The sequence below is a fragment of the Globicephala melas genome, chromosome 8, assembly GCF_963455315.2.
Source record: "Globicephala melas chromosome 8, mGloMel1.2, whole genome shotgun sequence".
NCBI classification, from domain to species: Eukaryota; Metazoa; Chordata; class Mammalia; order Artiodactyla; family Delphinidae; genus Globicephala; species Globicephala melas.
Window position 1 is genome coordinate 190,282 of NC_083321.1, and position 23,357 is coordinate 213,638.

Here is a 23,357-nt window from a genome sequence, read left to right on the forward strand (position 1 = left end):
TCACGGCTTCAGTTTCCCAGCTAGCCCTGAGGGCAGACGTAATCGGCCAGAAGCCCAGAAATTAACACAAAGCAGTTTTATTTTATTAGAGAAAACTCTGCTGGTTGAGGGGAGCCAGTGGGGTGGGGCAGGATCTGGGGCCCAGGAAACTGGGCCAGTTTTCCTGTCGAGACGGCGTGAGAAGACAGGACAGGGCTGCACTGTTCCCCCCCCAACCCCGCCCCAGTTCTCTGGGTGGCAGGGGTCACTCAGAGTTCAAGTCAGGCAGTACCAAGCCTGAGCCCTCACAGGTGGAACAGGCCTCCCAGACCATGGACAGGTGTGCAGCTCACAGACACCCCAAACATACAGGGGCTCCCAGGACCCCCACATATACGCGGGTCTAATTAAAGCCCGCCCACACACACACACAGCCGGGGCTGGGGTGGGCGGTGGTGGCAGCAGCTCTGCAACTTGGCCTCTTGACCGGCTCCGGGCCTGCTCCATGTCTGTGCTCTCGGCCGGAGTCTCTGGTACTTCGGGACTCGGGGCCAGGCCCCGGCAGCCACGCCTCCCCAAGTCTCTGGTGCTTCCTCTTCAGGACTTCATTCTTCACCCACTGAGGCACATCAGGCACAAACCAGCCAGCAATGAGCTTGACGCATAAGGCCACGTGCTGGGAGGGCCAGAGTGGGGAGGTCAGGGTGCGCTGAGCAGGGACTTTAGGGGGCAGGGGCCCAGGGAGGGCTGCAGAGAGCTGCCCCGCCCTGGGGCCTGTCCCCAGTGCTGGCTCACCTCGAAGAGGATGAGGAAGGTCAGACGGACGGCCAGGAGGAACCAGGGCTGCTCAGTGAAGTTGGAGTTCTGAGCGGTGCCACAGTCCCAGTACCTGGGGTGGGGAGCACCTGAGGTCAGGAGTCAGGAGTTCAGAGGGTGCTCACAGGGGATGGGGGTCCAAACCTGCACTCAGTCACATTCTCTGAGCCCTCTGTTTCAACAGGATTCTGGGAGTCCTTGGTGTAGAACACGGACAGGCTGTGGTTGACGTAGCCCGTGAGGCAGCTGGGGGGAGGGGGAGAGGAGTTTGGTGTGGTCTCTTCAGGCTTCTGGGGTGCTGGCTTGTAACCGACCCCTGCCTGGTGGGGGCCATCAGGGTGGGCCACAGTGCAGAACCCCCTCCTTCATCTCTGTACATGGGAGAGGGGCCCCTGGGGGAGGCTGAAGGCCACCACCTGCCTTCCTTGCCAGGGGCCGAGGCTTCCTTGCCAGCCTTCCTGGGGGAGACCTACCCCTGGAGACCTGCCCCCCTGCAGGGCTGGAGGAACTGGATGAGGACAGCATGCAGACCACTAAGGGTCTGCCTTTGAAAGGGGAGCCATTCCAGTATCACTTACTCAGAAAACAGCTGGTTCTGGGACGTTAATCCCCTACTGGGGTCCCAGTCAGCACTCCCGGGGTCCACTCAGGGTCTGCAGGTTGCTGTGGGAGGGCAGCCCACCCCAGGCAATACTGTTAGCATTGAGCCCTTCCCTGGGGTCCCCTGGGGCTGGGCCATGGTTGGGCCAGTTTCCCAGGGGTCTCTGGACAGGGTCTGTGTGGCGGTGTCCCCTTACTCGACTGCAGGGTGGGCCCCCTGTCGGCACAGGCCATAGCGGTACTTGTACACCACTCGGGGGATGAACTCAGATGTGAAGGCGATGACCATCCCGTCGGCAGTGACGGCCAGCACGCCGATTATCGCCAGCACCTGCAGCCAGGTCCCTGGGCCATGGCAGGGGGTGAGGCCTGCACTGTCTCCCCGCCCCCTGCCCCCCCCACCTCTGGTGATCCCCTGAAGCTGGGAGCCTGGATGGTCAAGGGCCTCATCATGTCTCTGCTTGTGGCAGCCGCAGGGCCAGGTCCCTGATGAGGAAGACCTGGGCCAGGGCCAACAGAGAGCAGCCTCCACTCTCCTGCACCCCTCTTCTTGACGTGGACAGGGAGGGGCTCAGGTCTCCGCCCCCCATCTTATGCCTGAACCTTTCGGCTGCCCCCAGGCCTGCTCCACCTCCTGGGTCCCCTCCCCAGGGCAGACCCCCTTAACCTGGTCCCAAGTCTCCCTCACACTTCTCTCTCCCACTGCCTATGTCCAACGCCACAACTCCTGGCTTCATCCCTGACACCTGTCCACCTCAGCGAGGCCAGTCAAGGTGACTAAGGCCACCTGCTCTCAGTCCCTGTGCCCAGCTGCTGGACCCCTCTCCCTCAGCTCCCTGAGAGTCAAGCCGTTCTGCACGGCCTCCACAGGGCGGCAGCTGGCCCTTCAATGGGACCCCTGGGGGGGAAAGGCCTGCGAGGTGCCTGCCAGCCCCGCCTCTTCCTGGGGCCTGAGCCCTGCCCCCATGGCTCAGAGCGGTGGTTTCAAGGGGACTGGCGTGGCCCCAGCGCGCCTCGCGGCTCATGCCCCCATGGCTGGAGCGCCCGCCCTCAGGCCGCCCCGTCGGGCCCCTGACTGATGTCCTTGGCCTTGCGGGGCACCAGGCGCCGCTGCACCTGGACCATCTTGATGGCGTCCAGGCGGATCTCCACGAGGTTGCTGAAGAGCGCCAGCAGCAGGGCAAGCGGGAAGGCGGCCACGAAGACGGTGGTGAAGCCCTACTGGATCCCTGGGGGTGGGGGTCGTCACCGTGGGCCCCCGCGCGGTGCCCGCCCTGCGTACTCATCTCCATGAACTCCTCGAACAGGCTGAAGGTGTTGACCGGGTTCAGGCGGTAGTTGCGCCGCCAGTGCCTCAGCTCGGGGTCCTGGGACGTGGCTCGCATCGAGCGACACTTGTGGGCCAGGCATCTGCGAGCGAGGAGGACCGGGTGGGGGACGGGGAGGGGGGCTGAGGACCCCTCGGGACTGCTGGCTCTGGGAGGTGGGGTCCTGTGGGTTCGGGGGCTCCCTGTGGTGAGAGTGGCGCCCCGGGAGGGAGGGTGGTCCTCACGGGCCCAGGTACTCCATGCAGTTGCTGAGCGTTTGTTTCAGACCCATGATGATGGCCACCTGCACAAACAGGTCCGTCATGCAGCCGCTGAGATGGCACTGCGGGGGCAAGGGTGAGAGGTCAGGCACGGGGCCTGGGGGTGACCAGGGGGTTGGGGCAGTTCAGGAAGAGGGCAGTAAGGCCTCCGGACAGACTGACCTCCTCCAGCTTCCACAGCCCTGCCAGGCGCACCAACTTCCCGGGGTTACCGTTGATCCTGGGAAGGGCAGCGAGGCTGAGAGAGGGGGCAGGACAGGAGTGGGAGTCGGGGAGCAGTGGGGCCTGGAGGGGAAGGAAGGAGACCCGCCCCACAGGTGAGCAGAGGCTAACCCAGACAGGCCTGTGTGCGCGCAGGACCGCCGGGGACCTCTCAGCTGTTCACAGGCTCAGGAAAGGCTGTGAGGAGGGGCCTCAGTTTCTCCCCAGGTAACTGTGCACACAGGGCTACTTTGTGTTTAAATCACCTGATTTCCATGATAAAAAAGGTATATTTAACCAAACGTTGGGCTTATTATGCTCAATGGTGAAGTCCTACAAGCACTCCTGTTACTACAGTTCATGACAACTACTATTCCAGAATGGTGTAACTTTGCAAAGGAAAAACTTGTTGTAGAAAATACGATTATATATCTGGGAAACCAAAATAAATCAACTGAACGATTGGGCAGGTAAATCTGAAAAATGCTCAGAGTGGATATAAAATTGATATCAAGCTCAACTCCCTTTTGCTTTCCTAGGTGCAACAAAACCACTGAGAAATGTAGCAGGAGGACATGTCTGTCGCAGATAGCGGCAGAAACTATAAAACAGAGTGAAATTCACAGGAAATACGGGGGACCCATAAGAAGAAAACTATAACACAGCTAAAGAACATTAAAACAAGACTTGAATAGAGGAAACTTGTTCTTCGATAGAAAAACTTACGCTTGTATTTTTGTGACAGGTGGAATGTCAGGCCCCCAAAGATACCACATCCTAATTCCTGGAACCTGTGAATAATATTATCTGACATGGCAGGTGGTATTAAGGTTGCTAATCAGCTGACCTTAAAATGGAGAGAGAATCCTGGATTATCTGGGTGTGCCCACTGTAATCACCAGAGTCCTTAAATGAGTAAGAGGGAGAGCCAGAGAGATGGCAGGATGAGAAGGACCCAGCCTGACACCACTGGCTTTGCAGACACAGGACGGAGCGGGCCAGGCAGCCTCTAGAAGCTGAAAAAAACAAGAGTGTGGGCTCTCCCTGAGGGCCTGCAGACAGAACACAGCCCTGCTGACACCCTGATTTTAGCCCAGTGAGACCCATTTTGGACTCTTGGCCTCGAGAACTGTATGTAATGTGTGTTGTTTAAAGCCACTAAGTTGTGGTCAGCAACAGAAAATTAATACAGTATCTATGTCAATTCTCCCTAAAAGAATGTATAATTTCACTGCAGTCTTAAGCTAAATCCCACAGAATTTTGATGGAGTTTGACAAACATTATTTTAAAGTTCACCTAGAAGAATAAACACGTAAATAACTACAGAAAAGGAAAAGTGAAAAAGGAGAAAAAGAAAATTAACGCCAGACCTATCTGACAGGAAAGCATTACAGTAGTAATGACACAGAAATGTACTAGACCAGAATCGTCAGAATCCACGGAGCGCCAAAACAGTCAAGTGCATGATGGAACTAGACCAGAGTCATCAGAATCCACGGAGCACCAAAACAGTCAAGTGCATGATGGAACTAGACCAGAATCGTCAGAATCCACGGAGCGCCAAAACAGTCAAGTGCATGATGGAACTAGACCAGAGTCATCAGAATCCACGGAGCACCAAAACAGTCAAGTGCATGATGGAACTTACTGTGTGACAGAAGGGTGGTGGTGGCGATGGAACAGTCAACAAATGGTTTGGGGACAACTGGCTGTCACTTGGAAAACAACAAAACAGGCTTCCCTCCTTTGCCGCCTGCAGCAAAACAAATTCCTTGTGAATCAAAGATTTAAATGTTTAAAATGTTGAAACCATAAGCATCTAAGGGAAATCACAGCTGAACGTTTTTTTTGTTTTTTTTTGTTTTGCTCCGGACGCGCAGGCTCAGTGGCCATGGCTCGCGGGCCCAGCCGCTCCGCGGCATGTGGGATCCTCCCGGACCGGGGCACGAACTCGCGTCCCCTGCATTGGCAGGCGGACTCTGAACCACTGCACCACCAGGGAAGCCCCTGAACATGTTTTTAATGTTGAGGAGGGGAGGCCTTTTTGAGCACGGCATGAAAAACAGGAACTATAAACAGACACACTGATAACCTTCGTGACGAAACAGGAACCGCCTCCAGAGAAACACGAGTGGCTGCACAGGCTCCTGCCCTCTCCTCCCAGGGATGCCACATGCAGGGCCAGTACACGAAAGGCGCCAGACTCAGGCTTCCATCTGCCCCACCGCCTGCTGACTGTGCGACTTAACCTTTCTGTGCCTCGGTCTACTCATCTGTGAAATGGGGTTTAGAGAGTCCCTACCCCATAGGGCTGTTGTGCAGATTAGAGCTGATGAATGTGAGGCCCTTAGGATAGAACGGGTGAGTGTCAGCAGACGTGAGTTATTATAAAGACATATCCCATCCTGCCAGGGAAAACCTACTCAGTCCTTCGTTCTTCAGTATGAACGGACAGCTACAAATCTTCAGGCACGAGGAAAACCAGCTGTACAAAAGAGAAGGACTACAATAAAGGAACAGGAAGATGGACCCTTTAGGAAATGAGATAATGAGGAAACAGATGAGAACTTAAGGGGAAAAAAGAACATTGATATCCTCAAGAAAGTACTGTATCTGTGGAAACAAGAAAAGGACACTTTAAAAAAATAAAAGGATAAAAAAATAAAAACCCTCTTGGAAACTAAGACTTTAACTGTTAAACTTAAAAAAAGAAAACAGGGACTTCCCTAGTGGTCCAGTGGCTAAGACTCCACATTCCCAATGCAGGGGGCCTGGGTTCAATCCCTGGTCAGGGAACTAGATCCCACATGCCGCAACTAAGAGTTCGCATGCTGCAACTAAAGATCCCACGTGCCACAACTAAAACCCAGTGCAGCCAAATAAATAAATAAACAAACATTAAAAAAAAAAAAAGGCAAAAAGACAAAAGTGAAGGATATCTTTCCAGATGTGGAATGTAAAGACACAGAGATGGAATATATGAGAGAAAAAGATAAGAAACCCAAGAGGACCAGGCGTTCCATAGACAGCAGAGGGGAAAAAAATATTTTTAAAAACCTAAGGAAAAAAACCAAAAAAAACTAAAAATAAAACTACCACCTGAACCAACAATCCCACTACTGGGCATATACCCAGAGAAAACCACAATTCAAAAAAACACATGCACCCCAATGTTCACAGCAGCACTATTTACAATAGCCAGGACACGGAAGCAACCTAAATGTCCATCAACAGAGGAATGGATAAAGAAGATGTGGCACATACATACAATGGAAAAGTACTCAGCCATAAAAAGGAATGAAATGCGGTCATTTGTGGAGACGTGGATGGACCTAGAGAGTGGCACACAGAGTGAAGTAAGTCAGAAAGAGAAAAACATCATATGATAACACATATATGTGGAATCTAGAAAAATGGTATAGGTGATCTTATATGCAAAGCAGAAACAGAGACACAGACGTAGAGAACAAATGTATGGATACCAAGGGGGAAAGGGGTGGGGTGGGAGAAACTGGGAGACTGGGACTGACACATACGCACTATCGACACTATGTATAAAATAGACAGCTGATGGGAACATACTGCAGAGCACAGGGAACTCTACCCAATGCACTGTGGTGACCTAAATGGGAGGGAAGTCCAAAAGGGACGGGGTATCTGTATGTGTATGGCTGATTCATTTTGTTGTGCAGTGGAGGCTAACACAACATTGTAAACCAACCATATACTCCAATAAAAATTAAAACCAACCTAAGGAAAAACAGAAGAAAACGTAGTGAGCCTAAGCAGGACACGGGCTGTTTCATCGGAAGGTGCTAACAATTGCCCAGCACAGTGCGTGAAGAAAAGACCCGCCCTAGATTGTTCCCCTGTTTAAAGAGAAGATCCTAAAGCTTCTAGGTCAACTAGGAAGAAACAAAAATCAGATTTTCTGCACATTTCTTATCATCCATTTTGCATGTTCAAAGACAACGGAGCAACGTCTTTAAAGTTCTAGAAGGGAAAAGTGTTTTGAAGTTAGATTTCTATACCCAGCCATGTCAGTCTTGTGCAACAGTAGAACATGACACCTTTAGACATACGTGAATTCAGAGAGTTTACCTCTCCGATACGCCTTCTCAGAATAAAGGAAAGCAAAACTCAAGAAAGAAGGGGGCTTGGGAGTCCAGGAAATGATGGTCCTAACCCAGGAAAGCAGCAGATTGGAGTCCCAGGGAGACAGGTATGCAGGAGGCACGGAGAGCCACCAGCCCAGTGTGGGGAGAATGGAGGGTCTCTGGGAGAAAAGAGACTCCATGCGATAGGCCGTTTGACATGGAGAGGCTGGATAACCTTGATAAGATAAAGACATGCAAGGAGGAAAGAAGGCAATTAAAAACAACAGGAAAAATAAAGAGCTGCACAACAAAGAAACGGTCAGATAAGAAGCACAGTAAAATGTGACATGATGAGTCAGAAGAGAATCCACTTGACCTTGATGTTATAAAAATGCTCAGATGATATGAACAACTTATAGGAAAAGAAACTTAATGGCCAAAGAATATCTGGAAAGATGCTGGATTCTCACTAATAGGTTTTAATAACACACTTTTAAGGTCTTTGTTCATCAGACCAACGTGGAGTGTGCAGGCACGTACACAGTGTGTGGCTTTGTGAGTCAGCACAGCATTTTTGGAGGGTGCTTTAGCAATGTCTCTCCATTTAAATGTGCACTGCCGACTCCCAGTTAAAATGGCTGGCTGCCCACACCCACTGCCAGGCATCACCTCGGAGATGGAAGGGAACTGGGGAGGCCTGCGGCCCACTTGAGACATCAGGCTGGATCTAAGCCTGCAGGGAAGACGTCTGAATAGCAACACAACCCTGCCCAAGAGCCTGGAACACCCCAGGACTTGGGCACCTCTGGTAGCTTGGGAGCACCCACCGGATGGGAGGCAGGCCCGGCTGAACCTCTGGGCCTCCTATCCAACCCCTAATCCACCCCCCCACACACACAAGAGACACACACACAAGAAGACAAAGACATTTCTAGGGGGTTGAACAACCAAAGATTCAGATCGCAGGGTTGGGCCAATGGACACTGAGACCCCACAGTGTCCCTTCCCCAGCTGGGCTCCCAGCATACTGACGGGCATCCTTCTGCCTCCAGGCAGGAGACCAGGGATTCCCCTTCAGGAACCGACACAGCAAGAGGTCCCGACAGGAGACACATAGTCCAGAGCAAAGCCACTGGCACACGCCTTTCTCAATTACGGACAGGTGGCCAAGAATAAAAGACATCTAAGGCGGCGGGGGGGGGGGGGGTCTCTAACACCAGAATCAGAGACCAATCAAAGAAAGAGCATCAAAGAAACTCGAAAGGAACAGAAGAAATGCCAGAGTAGAAGGGAAGAAGAGAGGCCACATCCTCAGAAAAGAAAAGCCCTGGTGTCCAGGTGACATGAAGAGGAGGCTGTGAAGAATCTGACATGTCAAAAGGAGTGCTCTGAAATGAGAACATAAGCAGAAGCGAAACGTTCAGTAGAAGGGTTGGAAAACAGCTGAGAAAACTCCAAGAAACTGGAACAGAATGGGAGAAAGAAAGCCAAGAAAAGTAGATGATCAATTCAGAAGGTCCAATTTCCAAACAAAAAGAATTCCTCAGAAGGGAGGAGAGGGAGCTGAAGCAGGAGACTATCAGGTACATGAGAAAATCTCTCAAAACTGAAGGCCCTGAGGCTCCAGGCCCAGTGAGTACCCGGTAATTTCTTTCCATTTGACCAGCACTGATTCTGCACGCGTGGCCGGCTGCAGGAGCTGAGCATTCAGCAAAGGACAAGCGCCCTACCCTCCGCCCTGGGGAGCTGCCATTTCTGAGAGAGACAGTGAACACATAAATGTGCGTCACGTCCTGGGTGGCGACGGCTATGGAGGGGGAGCAAGGGAAGAGCGGAGTCTGAGGGACCAGGGTTCGGGGCCAGGCGACGTTCCGAGGTCAGCAGGAGAGCAAAGGTCAGCGCCAGGAGGCAGTGAGAGTACCGGGGAGGCAGAAGCGCGAGGCGGGAGAACCAGAAACCGGGTTCGCCGATGAGAAGACTTCCGGAAAGAACTGTGACCGCATGTTTGTGTGATGGTGGAAATCAGCCGGCAGAGAGAGGAAAGCTGGCGTGTGGAGGAGAGAGATGTGAATTACCGAAGCATGTCGACTGAAAAAGACCCACCAAGTCACACGGCTGAGAAATTCCAGAAGACGGGGGACAGTGAGAAGATGCACAGAGAGTTGGCAGAACACTAACGCCAGACTTGCGGAACAGAACGCTGGAAGCCGGAAACCAAAATACCCTTCGGAAGTCTGAGGAAAACCATATCCAACTTAGAACTCTCTCCAGCAGACGCTCAGTCAGGCCCCCAATAAAGAGGAAACTCAGCACATATGATTTCCCATGTACCCTTTCACAGGAAGCCACTGGAAAACTTGGGATCCTACACGGCAGAGAGTGAGGGGCTTCCCAGGATGAAAGGGCCAAGCACAGCCCCAAGAGAAGGGGACAGATGGCACGAGGGCGTCTCCAAGGACCTCATGATGTCTTTGAACATACTGGCAGGAGTTGGTTTCTTCTAAAGTTCTTCTAGAGGGACTTCCCTGGTGGCGCAGTGGTTAAAAATCCACCTGCCAGTGCCGGGGACACGGGTTTGAGCCCTGGTCCGGGAAGATCCCACGTGCCATGGAGCAACTAAGCCCGTGCGCCACAACTACTGAGCCTGCGCTCTAGAGCCCACGAGCCACAACTACCGAGCCCGTGTGCCGCAACTACTGAAGCCCGCACGCCTATAGCCCGTGCTCAGCAACAAGAGAAGCCACCGCAATGAGAAATGAGAAGCCCGGGTACCTCAACAAAGAGTAGCCCCCACTCGCCACAACTAGAGAAAGCCCGCACGCAGCACTGAAGACCCAACGCAGCCAAAAATAAATAAATAACTGAATAAATAAATTTTGCAAATAAATAAAGTTCTGCTAGAGAGTTTGGGATTAATTGGCAGTACATGTGTAACTTACAACATTTGAACAAACATAGAGAACACATAGAGGAATTATTTTCTTCAGAAAAGACAAGAAAAGATATGTTGATTGAACGAAAACTGTTCATTTCATTAATTAGGAAGGTGCGGGGAAGTGTGTGCATGTGCACGTGCATGTGTGTTACATGGGATGCCCACTGCAGCTTTATTTATAAACCTCAAAACTGGAATTAACCCGAATGTCCACCAACTGAAGTGGTTAAATAAATTCAAGGGCATCCCACAAAAGAACGCCCATAGTATGTTTTTAAAAGCAAAGCCTTACCGCCCATGCAGACATGGAAAACGCCCATAGTACGTCTTCAGTGTAAGGCAGATACAATTATTTACACGACAAAATCACTCATGTCAATAGGTGTATGTGTGTGTACTTAAATGTGTGAAAAAGTTTGGGAAGACCCAACAAACAGTTACAGTGTCGTCTCTGAGGACGAGGATTGGACAGTTGGGGGTTCGCTGTGGGCTTCCTTCACATATTTCTTTACTGGGTTTCCAGGTGTTCTGAGCATGATTTACTTTAAAAATTAAAAAGAACAGGTATTTCTATTTTCAAGGTGGGGAGAAAGGAGTTAGAGGGAGGCATGTGGGAGCAGGTGGCCCTTACCTGCCCAGGATGAAGGCGATGTAGATAAGGGAGGAGAAGTGAGCAAGGAACTACAGAGTGAAGAACTTGATGGTGAACTTGCTCTCTCGCTCTGAGAAGGTCCTGGGCTTCTCTGGAATGAGATGTGGGGCCGTCCCTCCCCCATCCTTCACCCCGATGACAGCCCACGCCCAGCCTGTCCCTATCCTGACAACTCCGGGACACCTGCGACCCCCACCTGTCTCCCAGGTGCGAGCCCCTGCCCTCTCGTAGGCCCCCTTCCCCCACCCCAGGGCTCCAAGGTCGCCGCCCTGAATCCTCCCTCCAGTAGCCAGAGAGGGGCTCAGGGGGGCCCTCCTCTCACCAAAGTCACAAAGCTTCAGTGCCACATATTTGTTGATCTGTGGGAGGGGAGACGGAGGGCTCACCTCGGACCTCAGCAGAGCCGCACCCCCACCGGCACCCTCGCCCTGCCCCGACCCCTGCCTTGGTCATGACGAGGATGCTCTCACATAGTGAACCAGGGCCCCGGTCACCACCACGGCCGTGGTCACCTGCTCTCCCAGGAAGGGCAAGGCGGAGCTGAAAAGGGCAGCGAGCAGGACGCGGCAGATCACCAGGACGTGGGCCATGCCTATCATCAGGCAGATCTGGCGGGGGTCGGGGAGGCCAGGATGGGCAGGCCTCCGGGGGCCGCCCCACCTGCTCTCCAGGGGCGCCCCAGGAGTACCATCAACAGAGACAGCAGGAGGATGACGGTACTCCGCGCGTAGCCGGGGCTGGTAGTCAGGGCAGGCAATGAGCCCCAGCACCATTTCCTCCTGTGGACGGCACCGGACACGCCTGAGACACGGGACTCCTCACCCACGGGAACCGCGATTCATACATGGGAACCCCCTCAGACACAGCAGACTCGTGTGGGCCCTGGGCCTGGTCACCTGGCTCAGCCTCACCTGGTCCTCGTCCCACCCGTACAGGTCCCATTGCAGGACCACACGGACTCGCTCCCGCTTCCACAACTCCAGGAACACGGTGGCTGCAGCCGGGAGAAAGCAGAGGCCTCACGGCGTGTCCCCGCTGCGTGTGGAGCTCGGCTGCCCCCCAGGTGCCGCAGCGACTCACCCCACAGCGCCGTGAACACGGCGAACAGCACGGTGCCCTCGTTGTCGAAGAGGTGGGTGAGCTGGGGAGAGCGGCGCGTGGGGCTGGGGCGGCCTTCCCTTCCCTGGGAGGACCCCCTGGGCCCTCTTCCCCGCGGGCGAGCAGCCGCAGTGCCCCCCCCTCCCACGGCGCAAACCTTGGCGAAGGCGCAGGTTTCTGAGAGCCGCTGGTACCTGGGGCTGTGGTCGCCGCGAGGGCACATGTAGACGTCGTGGGCATCACAGATCTCCCTGCTGGGGGTGCAGGGACCGGGTTGTCGGCGGCGCTTACCTGTGGCCCCTGGGGGACCCCACCCCAGGCCGCCCCTTCCCTGACTCCGCCCCTTCCCTGACTCCGCCCCACCCTCAGTCCCGCCCCTTCACGACCCCGCCCCTCCACGACCCCACCCCAGTCACGCCCCCTTTCTGACTCCACCCAGCCCACTCAGTCCCACCCCCTTACGTGACTCCACCCCAACCCCGCCCCCTCCATGACCCTACACACCCCTGTCCCGCTCATTCCCTGACTCCTCCCCACCCTCAGTCCCTCCCTTTCACGACCCCGCCCTAACCCCGCCCCTTCCGTGACCTCCGCCACCCCGGTCCTGCCCCTTCCCTGACCCCCCAGTCCCGTCCCTTGCCTGACTCCGCCCCACCTGATCTGGCTGGCTTCGAAATGGGCGAACCCGCTCAGGAAGACGATGAGGCCCACCACCGCGGCGGGCACCAGCATGTAGGTGTACCAGCCGAGCCAGGCGAAGTACAGCGCCACCTTCTCACCGAAGTAGCTCCTAGGGGCACAGCCGTCCCGTCAGGGCCACTCCCAGCAGGGGTGACCGTCCACCGCCAACGCCGGGGTGAGGCATGCCACATGCGGGGCGGGCAAGGAGCGGCATGCTGAGGGCATCTAAACGTGTGTCTAAATGGGAGTCCGCACAGCAGTTTGCTGGAGGCGTGGGTATAACCGCGGGGGGCGCAGCCTGCCTGCGGGGGCGCAGGTGTGTCCGCGGGGGGCAGTAGTACCTGATGTCACCAGCTGGCTGCTCTTGGAACATGTTTCTCCACCAGGCCCATTTCTTCTTTAGGTCTTCCTCCCCCTGAGCACAGGCGACAGACAGTGAGAGCTTCTTGCCTCAGGTCCTGCCCTCAGGTCCTCTCCCAGCCGGCCCACCACTCACCTTGTGTAGGGGAAACACGGCCTCAAAGACCCCATCCTTCACCAAATCCTGGAGCGTGTCTGGTGGTCACAGAGATTCTCGGGTCAGAAGGGAGTGAGGGGTGAGGGAGGACCCTGTCCCGTTCTCCCCGTGTGACTGCCCCTCCTGGTGGGCTGCTGCCATCCAGTCCTTACCACCAGCTGCCATCTTGCTGTTCAGCACAAAGTTGACAATTTGGATTCTGGAACACAGGAGCTGGCTCAGGATGGCCCTCTATCTGGCCAGGTCCTCTGTGTCCTAGCAGAGCCCCCAGACCACCTGACCAGAGCCCAGAATCCAGGACTCCTCTGGGAGCCCACCTCCTTAAATCCTCCCAGGGTCTAGCTGTGCCATGGTTCCAAGGTGGGCCTCCCTCAGGGTGGTCTCTCTCTTCCCAGGGCCCCGATGCTCAGCCCTGCAGTAGTCTCTCCCAGATCCCTCCCAAACCTCCCACCTCCAATCACCCCTCCCACCTGGAGCCCCCACACGTCGAGAGCACACTCTTTATGTGCACAAATCCTCTTTGCACCCCTGTGAGCCATTTTGCCTATGGGGCGACTGAAGCTCAGAGAGAGTGAGTAATTTGGTCAAGGCCACACAGCCAGGAAGCGGCACATTCGGGCATCTGACTATACAGTCCCCCTGAGTGTCCAGGGGACTCCCCACAGCCTGCTCCTCTCAGGCCCCATCAAGATGCCTCTATTCATGTGTCCTCCCAAGACCGGCCAGTCCTTCTGTGTTCACAGGAAGCCCCCCTCCACTGCCTCATATCCAAATTCCAGGAGTGTTCTTCACTAGTCTCCCTGATCGGGCCCCAGATGAGTTCAGGGGGCCGGGGCTGGAGCCAGGAAGATGATGGAGGAGGGCTGTGGGGAGGGCAGGTGGGCTGGCTTGGAGGCCTAGAGGATCGGGGTGGGGAGAAGCAGGTGCTTGGAGAGAGAGGAGGTGTTGGATGCCTGGGAAGCAGGGGATAGATGTCCAGGGAGGGGCATTTGGTCTGGAGGAAAGAAGTCAGGATGTGAATCCAGGGAGATGACCTCAGAGCCTAGGAGGGACAGCTGGGAGGATCCTCTCAGCCTCTCCAAATTCTGCCCACCCTTTAAGGCTGGTTTCTATTCTGCATCTGGGGGACATAGTCACATGTAACCTTCAAACACTCCAAGAGGTGAGAACTGTCATTTTCCCGTATTACAGACATGGAAACTGACTCACAGACCCTTGCCCCCTGGGCCCTCCACCCTGGGACCACTCCTGGGAGCCTTGCTGCCTGTCTGGACCGGCATGTGGGTGGGCAGGGGTCCTCCTGGCCCCACTCTGGGCCAGCCTCTCACCTGGTGGTGGCTGGGATGGAAGTTGGCCTGGCCAGCTCCCCTCTGGGGGCGGTAGCCTCGGGCTCCATGAGAAGTCTGCGGTACCGGTCAAAGACCCGGTTGTCAGCTCGGATCCCAAAGAACGCCTTTGCCTGGTCCTCCCTCGCCTGAGGGTGGGGGACAGCATGGGACCCTCTACTCCACATTGGGACCCTCCCCTTCATCCAAAGCCAATGGCCTATCCCCTCGTATCCTTCTCCTGCACGAGGCCTCAGCCCACCTCCCCAGACACCTCCCCGGGATCCGCCCAGTCCCACGTGACCCCTGCGCCCAGGCGAGGCCCTCAGCCCGCCCACCCTGTAGCAGAAGCCCTTCCTCTCGAGCTCTTCCAGGAACTGCTGCTGCCGCTGGACCTGCCTGGGGTTTCTCTGGGTGCAGTGATCAGCCACAACGACATAGTCCCATGGCTCGGAGGGCTCAGTCTAGAAGCAAGAGGTGTGGGGACTGGGACTGGGGACCAGGGCGGGCCAGGTGCGGGCCATGGGGCAGTAGGTGGGACCAAGCCCAGGAGAGACTCAAGCAGAGACTCACCTCAGTGGTATTGATGTCCATCTGCAGGGGGCTGTCCCCGTCGGTCCCCACCAGGATCCGGAGGCTCTCTTCTCCCTGGGGGTGAAGAGCAGACGGAGGATGGGGCTCATTGCAGCAGACAAGCACCTCCTGGGCTGGGTGCTCTGGTAGCAAAGGGGTAGTTCCGGGTGGGGCTAAGTGCGTGCACCGAGGCTACGGCACAAGCGGCCGGCAGAGGCTGGTTTGGAAATCCATACAAAGAGCTCCCAGAATTCATAAGAAAAGGCAGACAGCCCAGTTTAAAGTGGGCACACTTCACAAAAGAGGGGCACTCAGAAGCTGGAACCATGGAGCTAGGGAACCATCTGGAAACGCAGGCCAGGTGACCAAGAGGCACCACCTTCCACCATTTGGTAGCCAACATTTTACGGCCAGACAGCTCTAAAAACACAGGTGTGGGAGTTCCCTGGCTGTCTAGTGTTTAGGATGCAGTGCTTTCACAGCCGTGGCCCAGGTTCAATCCCTGGTCGGGGAACTGAGATCCCCAATGCCGCTTGGTGCGCCCCCCCCCAAAAAAAAGCCTGGGTGGGACTTCCCTGGTGGTCCAGTGGCTAAGCCTCCATGCTCCCAGTGCAGGGGGCCCGGGTCCGATCCCTGCTCCGGGAACTAGATCCCACATGCATGCCACAACTAAATCCCACATGCCGCAATGAAGATCCCATCTGCTGCAGCTAAGACCCAGAGCAGCCAAAATAAATAATAAATAAATAAATATTAAAAAAAAAAAAGCCCGGGTGATCTATAAAAATATTGAATGTAATATAATATTGTAAATCACCTGAAACTACTATAATGTTGTAAGTCAACTATACGTCAAAAAAAAAAAAAAGCCCGGTGACTCAGCAGAATCCCCATGTGTTGCTGCGGCTCACACATTGGTGCTGGAACTTGGGAAACTAAGTTGACCGTCCCAGACACTACACCCCGGGCCAGCCACCTTTGGAGACAGACAAGGGTGCTCACAGCAGCACATTTCATATCAGAATTGTGGAAATAACCCAAATTCCCATCGGTAGGCAGATGGATGAAAACACTGTGCTATGAGCACACACAACAGGAACATGAAGGCCACCACTGCACGCAGGGCGTTGGGGACCAGTGTGACACGGTACTGAGTTTCCTAAAAGTAAGTCCAGTGAGAACTGTGCAGGAGCGACTGCTGCAGGCACGTCCCGGACAGACGGACGGACACTAAAACCAGCGGGCAGAACCTTAAGGGGGAAGCGGATGGTGCCGAGCCCCTGAGTCTCCCCGATTCTTTGTTAACTGTTGCGGCAGCATTAACAAACCTCACACATCCTATGCTACTGCCTCCGGAGGATGGTGCAGACTCCGCCCTCTCGAGGGTGGGCTGGACTTAGTGACTCATGAAGGAAGCGTGAAAGGGAAAAAGAGTCACCCTACAGAGGAGAAACCTGGCAGATGCCCCCCACCCAGGTGATGAAGGTCAAGGTCACGGTGATGTAATTGAGATGTCGGGGACCTCCTGACAGCATGTGATGCGATAGTACGTGATCCCACCCTAAAACCCCTATAGTCCCATCTCAGCAGAAGACGCCGGAGGCCCTTTCACCTGAGCCCGAGTGAGCGGACCCCAGAGGCAGGTGGCCAAGGACAAGGCGGGACGGAGGGACCATCACAGACAGGAGGGGCCGTGGAGACGTGGCGATGATGCCGTGGCGGGTCCCGCACGAGCCGGGAACAGGAGAGGACACGCACGGAAAAGCCGGTGACGTGAGTCAAGGCGGCCGTGTCGGGCTCTTAGCTTTGACCAGCGCCCCAGGCGACGGGGCACGGGGGACCCTGCACCGTCTTTGTGATTCTTTACGAAAACTCACAGACCTGTAAAAACTGCACAAGTGGAGTGGAGGGTTCTGGGATTGGCATCCAGGTTGGTGGGGGGGCGGGGCGGGGAGTGGAGGGGGGTCTTTAGGCTTCATTTACTCCCAGTGAGCAAACAGCAGGTTCTGACTTGCCCGCCTTAGGGGCTAAGTGTCATGTTGGACAAATTCGTAAGTGAAACGGATCCTCACGTGCTTGACTTCAGACCCAAGATGAGGGCTCGCCCCACCTCTCCCCAGGCCCGGGACCTCCTGCAGGAGGACCCTTCGAGGGTCCCTGGTGGACAGTCCCACAGAGGCTGAAAGGAGAGACTCCCTCACATGAGCACTGGCCTGAGGCTGAAGAACGGGAAGACGGGACCCCAGGGCGGGGAGGGACGGCACAGGGAAGCCACCCTGGCAGGAGGCAGCAGGAAGGAGCCTGGGGAAGACTGCCTGTGAGGGACCCGCCAAGACGACAGCGGGAGGCTGGCCCTCAGGCGGCGCCAGAACTGAGCTGCTGGACTTGGTGCAGCTCTGGGGTCCCAGACAGCCCTCCCTCCCCAGAGACATCACACAGCTTTGGGACATTACCCAGAGCCTCTTGGAAAAGGGGAACGCAACCTTCCCTGGAGGATGGTGTGTGATCTGGACCAGAGGTGTCCTACGGGCACTGACCCCCACCATTGATTCGGGCCACTGGACAGGGAGACACCCCCCACCGAGGGCAAAGGTACATGCACCCCTCAGGGTTGCCCTGGTCACCCCTGGGCAATGGGCGAGCAGTCACAGGAGCGGCCAGGTCTGAGTGCCCCCTGCCCAGCCCTGGTCTAGCCACCCCACACCCCACAGCCGCAAAGGGACCAAGTCCTGAGCATCAGCTTCCTGTACACTCTGGGCTCCCCAGCCCCATCCCCAGGCCACCTGCCACATGCAAGGCCCCTCTCTGGGCCGTGGTCACAGACACAGCCTCCAGTATCAGGCTGTCCATCTGTCCACCTGTCCTCCAGGGAAAGAGGCCTTCACAGATGGGAACCAGGTCCACCTGAAGTCACCCCCACCTCCAGCCAACCAGACTGCTTGGTGCACCCGAAGCGAGGTGTCTGGGGCCCCTGCGTCCCTGTCTATCAGACCCCACCCCCAGGAAGCCATGTGTGCCCATCAGGCTCCCAATCCCCAGGGCTCCTGCAGGGTTCCTACAGGGGCTACCCTGGCACTCTTGGCCTCAGGGATCCCAGCCCTGCCATGTGCAGACCCCCAGCAAGTCCCTGCACTTGGACGGGGGGCAGGCTCTGGGCACCCGGCTCTCTGTTGTCCTCCCTTTGGCCTTCCAGCCCCCACCCCTGCAGGCCATGCACCCAGGGCTTGGTACAGACTGGAGTCCCAGCGGGCTCACCCGCTGGCTCCGGAAGAGGAAACTTCTTATGATGCTGCAGCTCCCGGGAGACCTTCCCAGCCTTGGGAGCCAGAGCTGGGCGAGTCCTGCCCCTGTCTGTCCCTTCCCAGGCCAGCCTCCAGGTCACCGGAGAGGCAAATGCGACTGCCACCCAGCTCCCAGCAGTCCTGGCCCTGCGGGCTACGGGGAGCACCCGTGTGACATCACCCCTGCTGCATGTGGCACACGTGGGCCTCCGTCACTCTCCACGGCCCGTCTCACGCCAAGGGTCATACCACAGCCCTGCCGGCACTCCGCACCCTCCTGCCCCACTGCCCAGCATGAACAGGGAGAGGCCCGCCCTCGCTCGTCCGGCCTCTGACCCCACCCCCCCAGTGGATGCCCCACCTGCTGGCTCTGCTTCCTCATCTTCCCTTCCCAGCCCCCTTCCCCTGGCCGTACCCCCTCGCACGTGGGATCTTAGTTCCCCAACCAGGGATCGAACCCACACCCCCTGCAGTGGAAGCGAGGAGTCCTATAGCCACTGGACCGCCGGGGAAGCCCCTGCTTCCTCCTCTGACTCATCTTCCGAGTCCTGTCATCTGCCTACCCACTCCCTTCTGCCATCCCTCTGTCTCATGTGTCCGGTCATCCACCCCCAGACACAGCTTGCTCTGTGTGCAGCCCTCACGGGGAGTGCGTAGTGTAAGTGGACACGGGCCCGGAGAGCAGGTGCCTACTTGGCAGGGGAGCTTGCCCTTGTGGTGTGGACAGGCCCCGAGGGGCAGCGGGCAACTGGTGTCCAGGGGCTCAGTGCTACCTCCCAGGGACTCGGTACTCAGCACTTCAGCTCTGCAGAAGCATAAAGGGCAAGAAGGGAGCTGCTGGGAGGTGAGACTGGGGGTTAGCAGAAGCCAGACCAGAGGGCCTCTCAGCGGCTGGGGAGCCTGGACTTCAGCTGGGGGCAGCAGGGAGCCATGGAAGGGACTGGAGCAGGGAAGGGTGTGCTCAGATCCAGCTGGGGCCACAGAGTTCTCTGCCGTGTGCATCAGTCTTTCTCCAAGGGTTGATTCTCTTGCCTCAGTCAAACCAGGGGCTTCCTCCCCACCCACCCTTGCCAGCCCCGCCTCCCTTCCACCCCAGCACAGGGCTGGCATGGGAGGAAGGGGCAGCCAGGGGAGCTCGGGGTCAGGCCAGCGTATGCCCACATGCCAGCCTTAGCAGCCGGGGCTCCAGAGCTGGCTCTGGAAGGGCAGGGGCAGAGTGAGAGGCCGCCTGCTTGGCCCACACCTGGGAGCGCCCTGAGGGGGCTGAGTGGGAGGCCGCTTTCCTTCTCCACTTCAGCACGGGTCCCCGCCAGCTGCCCAAGGGCTGGCCCCCCGCCCCGGAGACCGACCTCTTCCCTGGGGAGGGAAGGAAGGAAGTCTTTCCAGGATGTTCCCGCCTACCTCCCCAGGGCCCCCACGGCCTCCTGCTCTGCCCCCAGAATCAGAATCCAGTAGCCCTCGGCGGGCGCCCACCCCTGCCTAGGCAGAACCCCCAGGGAGCCAAGGACCCAGCTGGCCACCCTGGGACTCCCCATCCCCAGGTCAGCCCACCCTAGAGACCACAGCCCCTCCCCTCAGGGCAGAGCGGCAGGTCTGGGGTCTTCCTCCTGGCTCAGGGCCCAGGGGTGGATATGCCTTCCCGCACACTCTGTGTGAGTGTGAGAGCCGGGCCGGAGGGACCCAAGAACCCCGGCTCGGGGCCCAGGGGGTGGACTTGCCCTCCCCGCGTACGCCCTTCACTCTCGAAGGGCCACCCTCCTCTGTCCCGCCCCGATCCCAGCCCGGCCAGCCTCCCCGCGGCCGGGGCTGGGCAGAACCCCACCCGCGGCCGCCCCAGGCACCCTCCAGGTGAGGGGGCAGGGCCGGCCGGAGGGGCCTCGGCTCGGACCCCGTCCGGGTGGGCGTGGCTCGGAGCGGACTCACCCGCACGCTGGTGGCGGTGCTGGGCGCCGCGCTCGGAGGGGTCGGAGGGACCGGCAGTCCCAGCGCCGGGGGGAACCCGAGCGTGGCTGCGAAGCCGCCCGGCGCTCCTTCCCGACTTCCGTGCGCGACTCTCCCCTCCCTCCTCAGGCCCCTGTGCCGCCCGGCGCCGTCGGGGAGGAGCTAGTGGCCCGCGGGCCAGAAGGCACACCCTCCCCCCAGTCCCCCGGACCTGGGGCACCTTCCTGGGGACGCCGCCGTCGCGCCCGCCCCCGCCCCGAGGCCCGAGGCCTCACCTGCAGAGGGGAGTGTCCCCTCCGCTACGGGGTTAGACTGGCATCCGGTAGGCGGAGGGGAGCCCTCCCCGATGATGACCGCAGGTCCCTGCTCGCCTTCACTCTCCCTGACCCCAGGACGCACCTTCCCCAGGCCCTTCCAGAGCACCCAACCTCTGACCCTTTCAAGTCTAGTGTTGATTCCCTTAGAGGAGAAACTGGGGCCCAGAGGACTGAAGATGAGACAAACCCCAGCAAGAAACAATCAGCTCCCTGAGCCCCTGCTCTGTGGACGCCAGCTGCGGGAGGGGAGCCCTTGGGGTCCTGAGGACAGGTGGCTGGCTGGGCTGGGTGGGGAATGAAGGACTGAGAGGGCAGTTCTATGACATCCTGTGGTCCAGCGGGCAGCAGCTGGAGGAGGCTCTGGGCCACCTGAGAGGGACTGTCCTGCAGGATAGGGAGGTGGGGTATCCAGGCTCTGACAGCTGCTGGGAAGCTGAGGACACAGGGCAGGAGCCAGGAGAGAAGACAGGTGGAGACACTGAGCAGTATGGGGGCAGCTGGAGGAGAGCAGGGGGCACCCATAGTGTCACAGGGGGCACCCACGATGTCACGATACAGCATTGTGCAGCCCAGGCAAACCTGCAGTGTAGACCCATGGTTGACATGTTTGCTCTAGGTTCCCGCAGGGTAACATGGCCCCACCCACATTTCTGTTTGCGGGACCCCATGGCAGGCTGTGACAGCAGCGGGGACTGAACTACGAAGTGGCAAAGACAAGAGAGTGAACTGGCAGCACAGAACCTGTGCAACTCTGATGGAGCAAATCTGGACAAATGCATTGAGGTTGGTGTGATGGAAACCCCAAACAGTAGCAGCTTAAACAAGCCCGTTTACTTCTCTCTCCCATAAGTGACATCTGGAGGCGGTCCTACCAGACGCCTGGTTATTAACTTGTTGCTCTGTCACCGAAGGCGCGTGGACCCATCACATAGTTCAAAGTGGCTGCTCAAGCTCCAGGCGTCACATCCACATTCCAGACAGCAGGAAGAGCAAAGGATGGAGGGGTATTCCATCCTGCATGTGGTTAGTCACCTGGCCAGTCACCTGGCCACACCTTACTGCAAGGAAGCACGGGAAGTATGATCATTTTTCCTAAGGGAGAAGGTAGATGGACCCTGGGGGCACCCAGCAGCCTCTGCCACAGGTGAGAGGGCCTCAAACGCTGTGTTAGAGCTCAGGAAACAGAGTCAGCAAGAGATTTTGAGCATGAGTAATCCAAACTCAAGATCCCTATGACCAGCCGTCTCCTGGACTCTCCATCTCCCCCAGTCTCCAGCTCAACCTGCTCAGGACAGTCTGCATTTGCACTTTCATTCTGTGAAAAGAGTCCACTAGTTCCCCCCCAAGTGTCTACACAGCTGCTCCCTTTTTCAATGTCTTTATTTGGCATTCCCACTTTTAATGCCACAGAAACACTGCTTCTTCTCTTTCCCACCTTCCAAGGGTCTGAGGGAACCTGAATTATATCCAGCAGCCTCGCTGCCCAAGAGCCTCTTGCACCTTGGCCCCTTGGGCGAAGGCAGCGTAGCATCTCCAGCCTGGGGGCGGAGCGGCGCGGGAAGAGGAGCCCTGGCCTCGCCCCACAGTGGAAGCTCCCCTACTCTCAGTGAAGGATGGAAAGGGCAGGTCTCATCTAGTCCCATCTGGAGAGGAAATGGGTGTGGCCCTTTCGGAAAGCAGTCCAGCAATAAGAATCTAAAGCCTTAAAAATTGTTTATACTTTGGTCCATTAATTAACTTTTTCTAAACTATCCTAAGAAAAACTCCAAAATATTGAAAATATGTATTACTATGTCCTTTGAGGCAAAAATTATAAACCACCTGGATTATCAATAATAGGGAAATGTCTGAGCAAACACGGTATATTCATATGCTGATTAAGCAGTCATTAAAAATGATGCTTTCAAAGAGTTTATGACAGCATAGGAAAATGCTTATGTTATACTGTTAAGTGAAAAAAACATAGATTGTAAACATATATACATTTCTTTATCTCAACTAAGTTAAAATGCATTAAAATACCAGGAGAGTAGTTTTGTTTTGTTTTTTTTTCTTTCTTAGCGGCACGCGGGCCTCTCACTGCTGTGGCCTCTCCCGTTGCGGAGCACAGCCTCCGGACACGCAGGCTCAGCGGCCATGGCTCACGGGCCCAGCTGCTCCGCGGCATGTGGGATCTTCCCGGACCGGGGCACGAACCCGTGTCCCCTGCATCGGCAGGCAGACTCAACCACTGTGCCACCAGGGAAGCCCCAGGAGAGTAGTTTTTATATTTGATATTCATATTTGCGTGCGGATGGTGGAATTGTGCTTTTCTTCCTACAGTTTGCTTTCTTTGACACACATCACTTTTATAAACTTTATATTATTAAATGCACTTTGTTGTCATATTAAAGTCTATTATTAGGAACTTTGTTCAATCTCAGCCTCACTCTCTGCCTTGGTTTCGAGTACATCTTGTGAAGAAGCCGCACCCCTTCAGGCAGTGTGGCCTGGCCACCCCGGCTGTCCGCAGGCTGACCCTGCCCTGTTTTGGGCGGAGAACTCCAGTCGAGGTGCACATGGGCCTCCAGCTCCTCCCCTGTGAATCCTGCTGCCAAAGTGCAGCAGGACGCAGGCCCCCCATTCCCGCTGTCTCTAGGGCGCCTCCCCCAGGAAGAGGTCAGAATGACAAATCTACCAAGAGTGCCCCAGGCTCATCCTCACCGGGGGAATCTGTCCTCCCAACCCCAGTGGCCTGGATGTGGCCGAAGACCCT

The 23,357-nt window shown here is 56.7% G+C and overlaps 1 protein-coding gene across 1 annotated transcript; it reads right to left on the reverse strand.

The window, feature by feature from the left end:
• Positions 1-71: 71 nt before the first annotated feature.
• On the reverse strand, positions 72-23,055 carry ANO9 (anoctamin 9). The gene is given in 26 exon segments (XM_060303760.1): positions 72-655; positions 775-868; positions 940-1,041; positions 1,593-1,740; positions 2,472-2,624; positions 2,678-2,805; positions 2,948-3,045; positions 3,146-3,203; positions 10,849-10,960; positions 11,192-11,228; positions 11,314-11,334; positions 11,337-11,477; positions 11,558-11,600; positions 11,602-11,648; positions 11,781-11,863; positions 11,950-12,010; positions 12,125-12,221; positions 12,623-12,757; positions 12,990-13,063; positions 13,145-13,203; positions 13,318-13,364; positions 14,494-14,639; positions 14,829-14,954; positions 15,064-15,138; positions 20,268-20,447; positions 23,032-23,055. Coding segments are annotated over 26 exon segments (2,562 nt in total). The 3' UTR covers positions 72-382.
• Between the last annotated feature and the right edge of the window lie 302 nt (positions 23,056-23,357).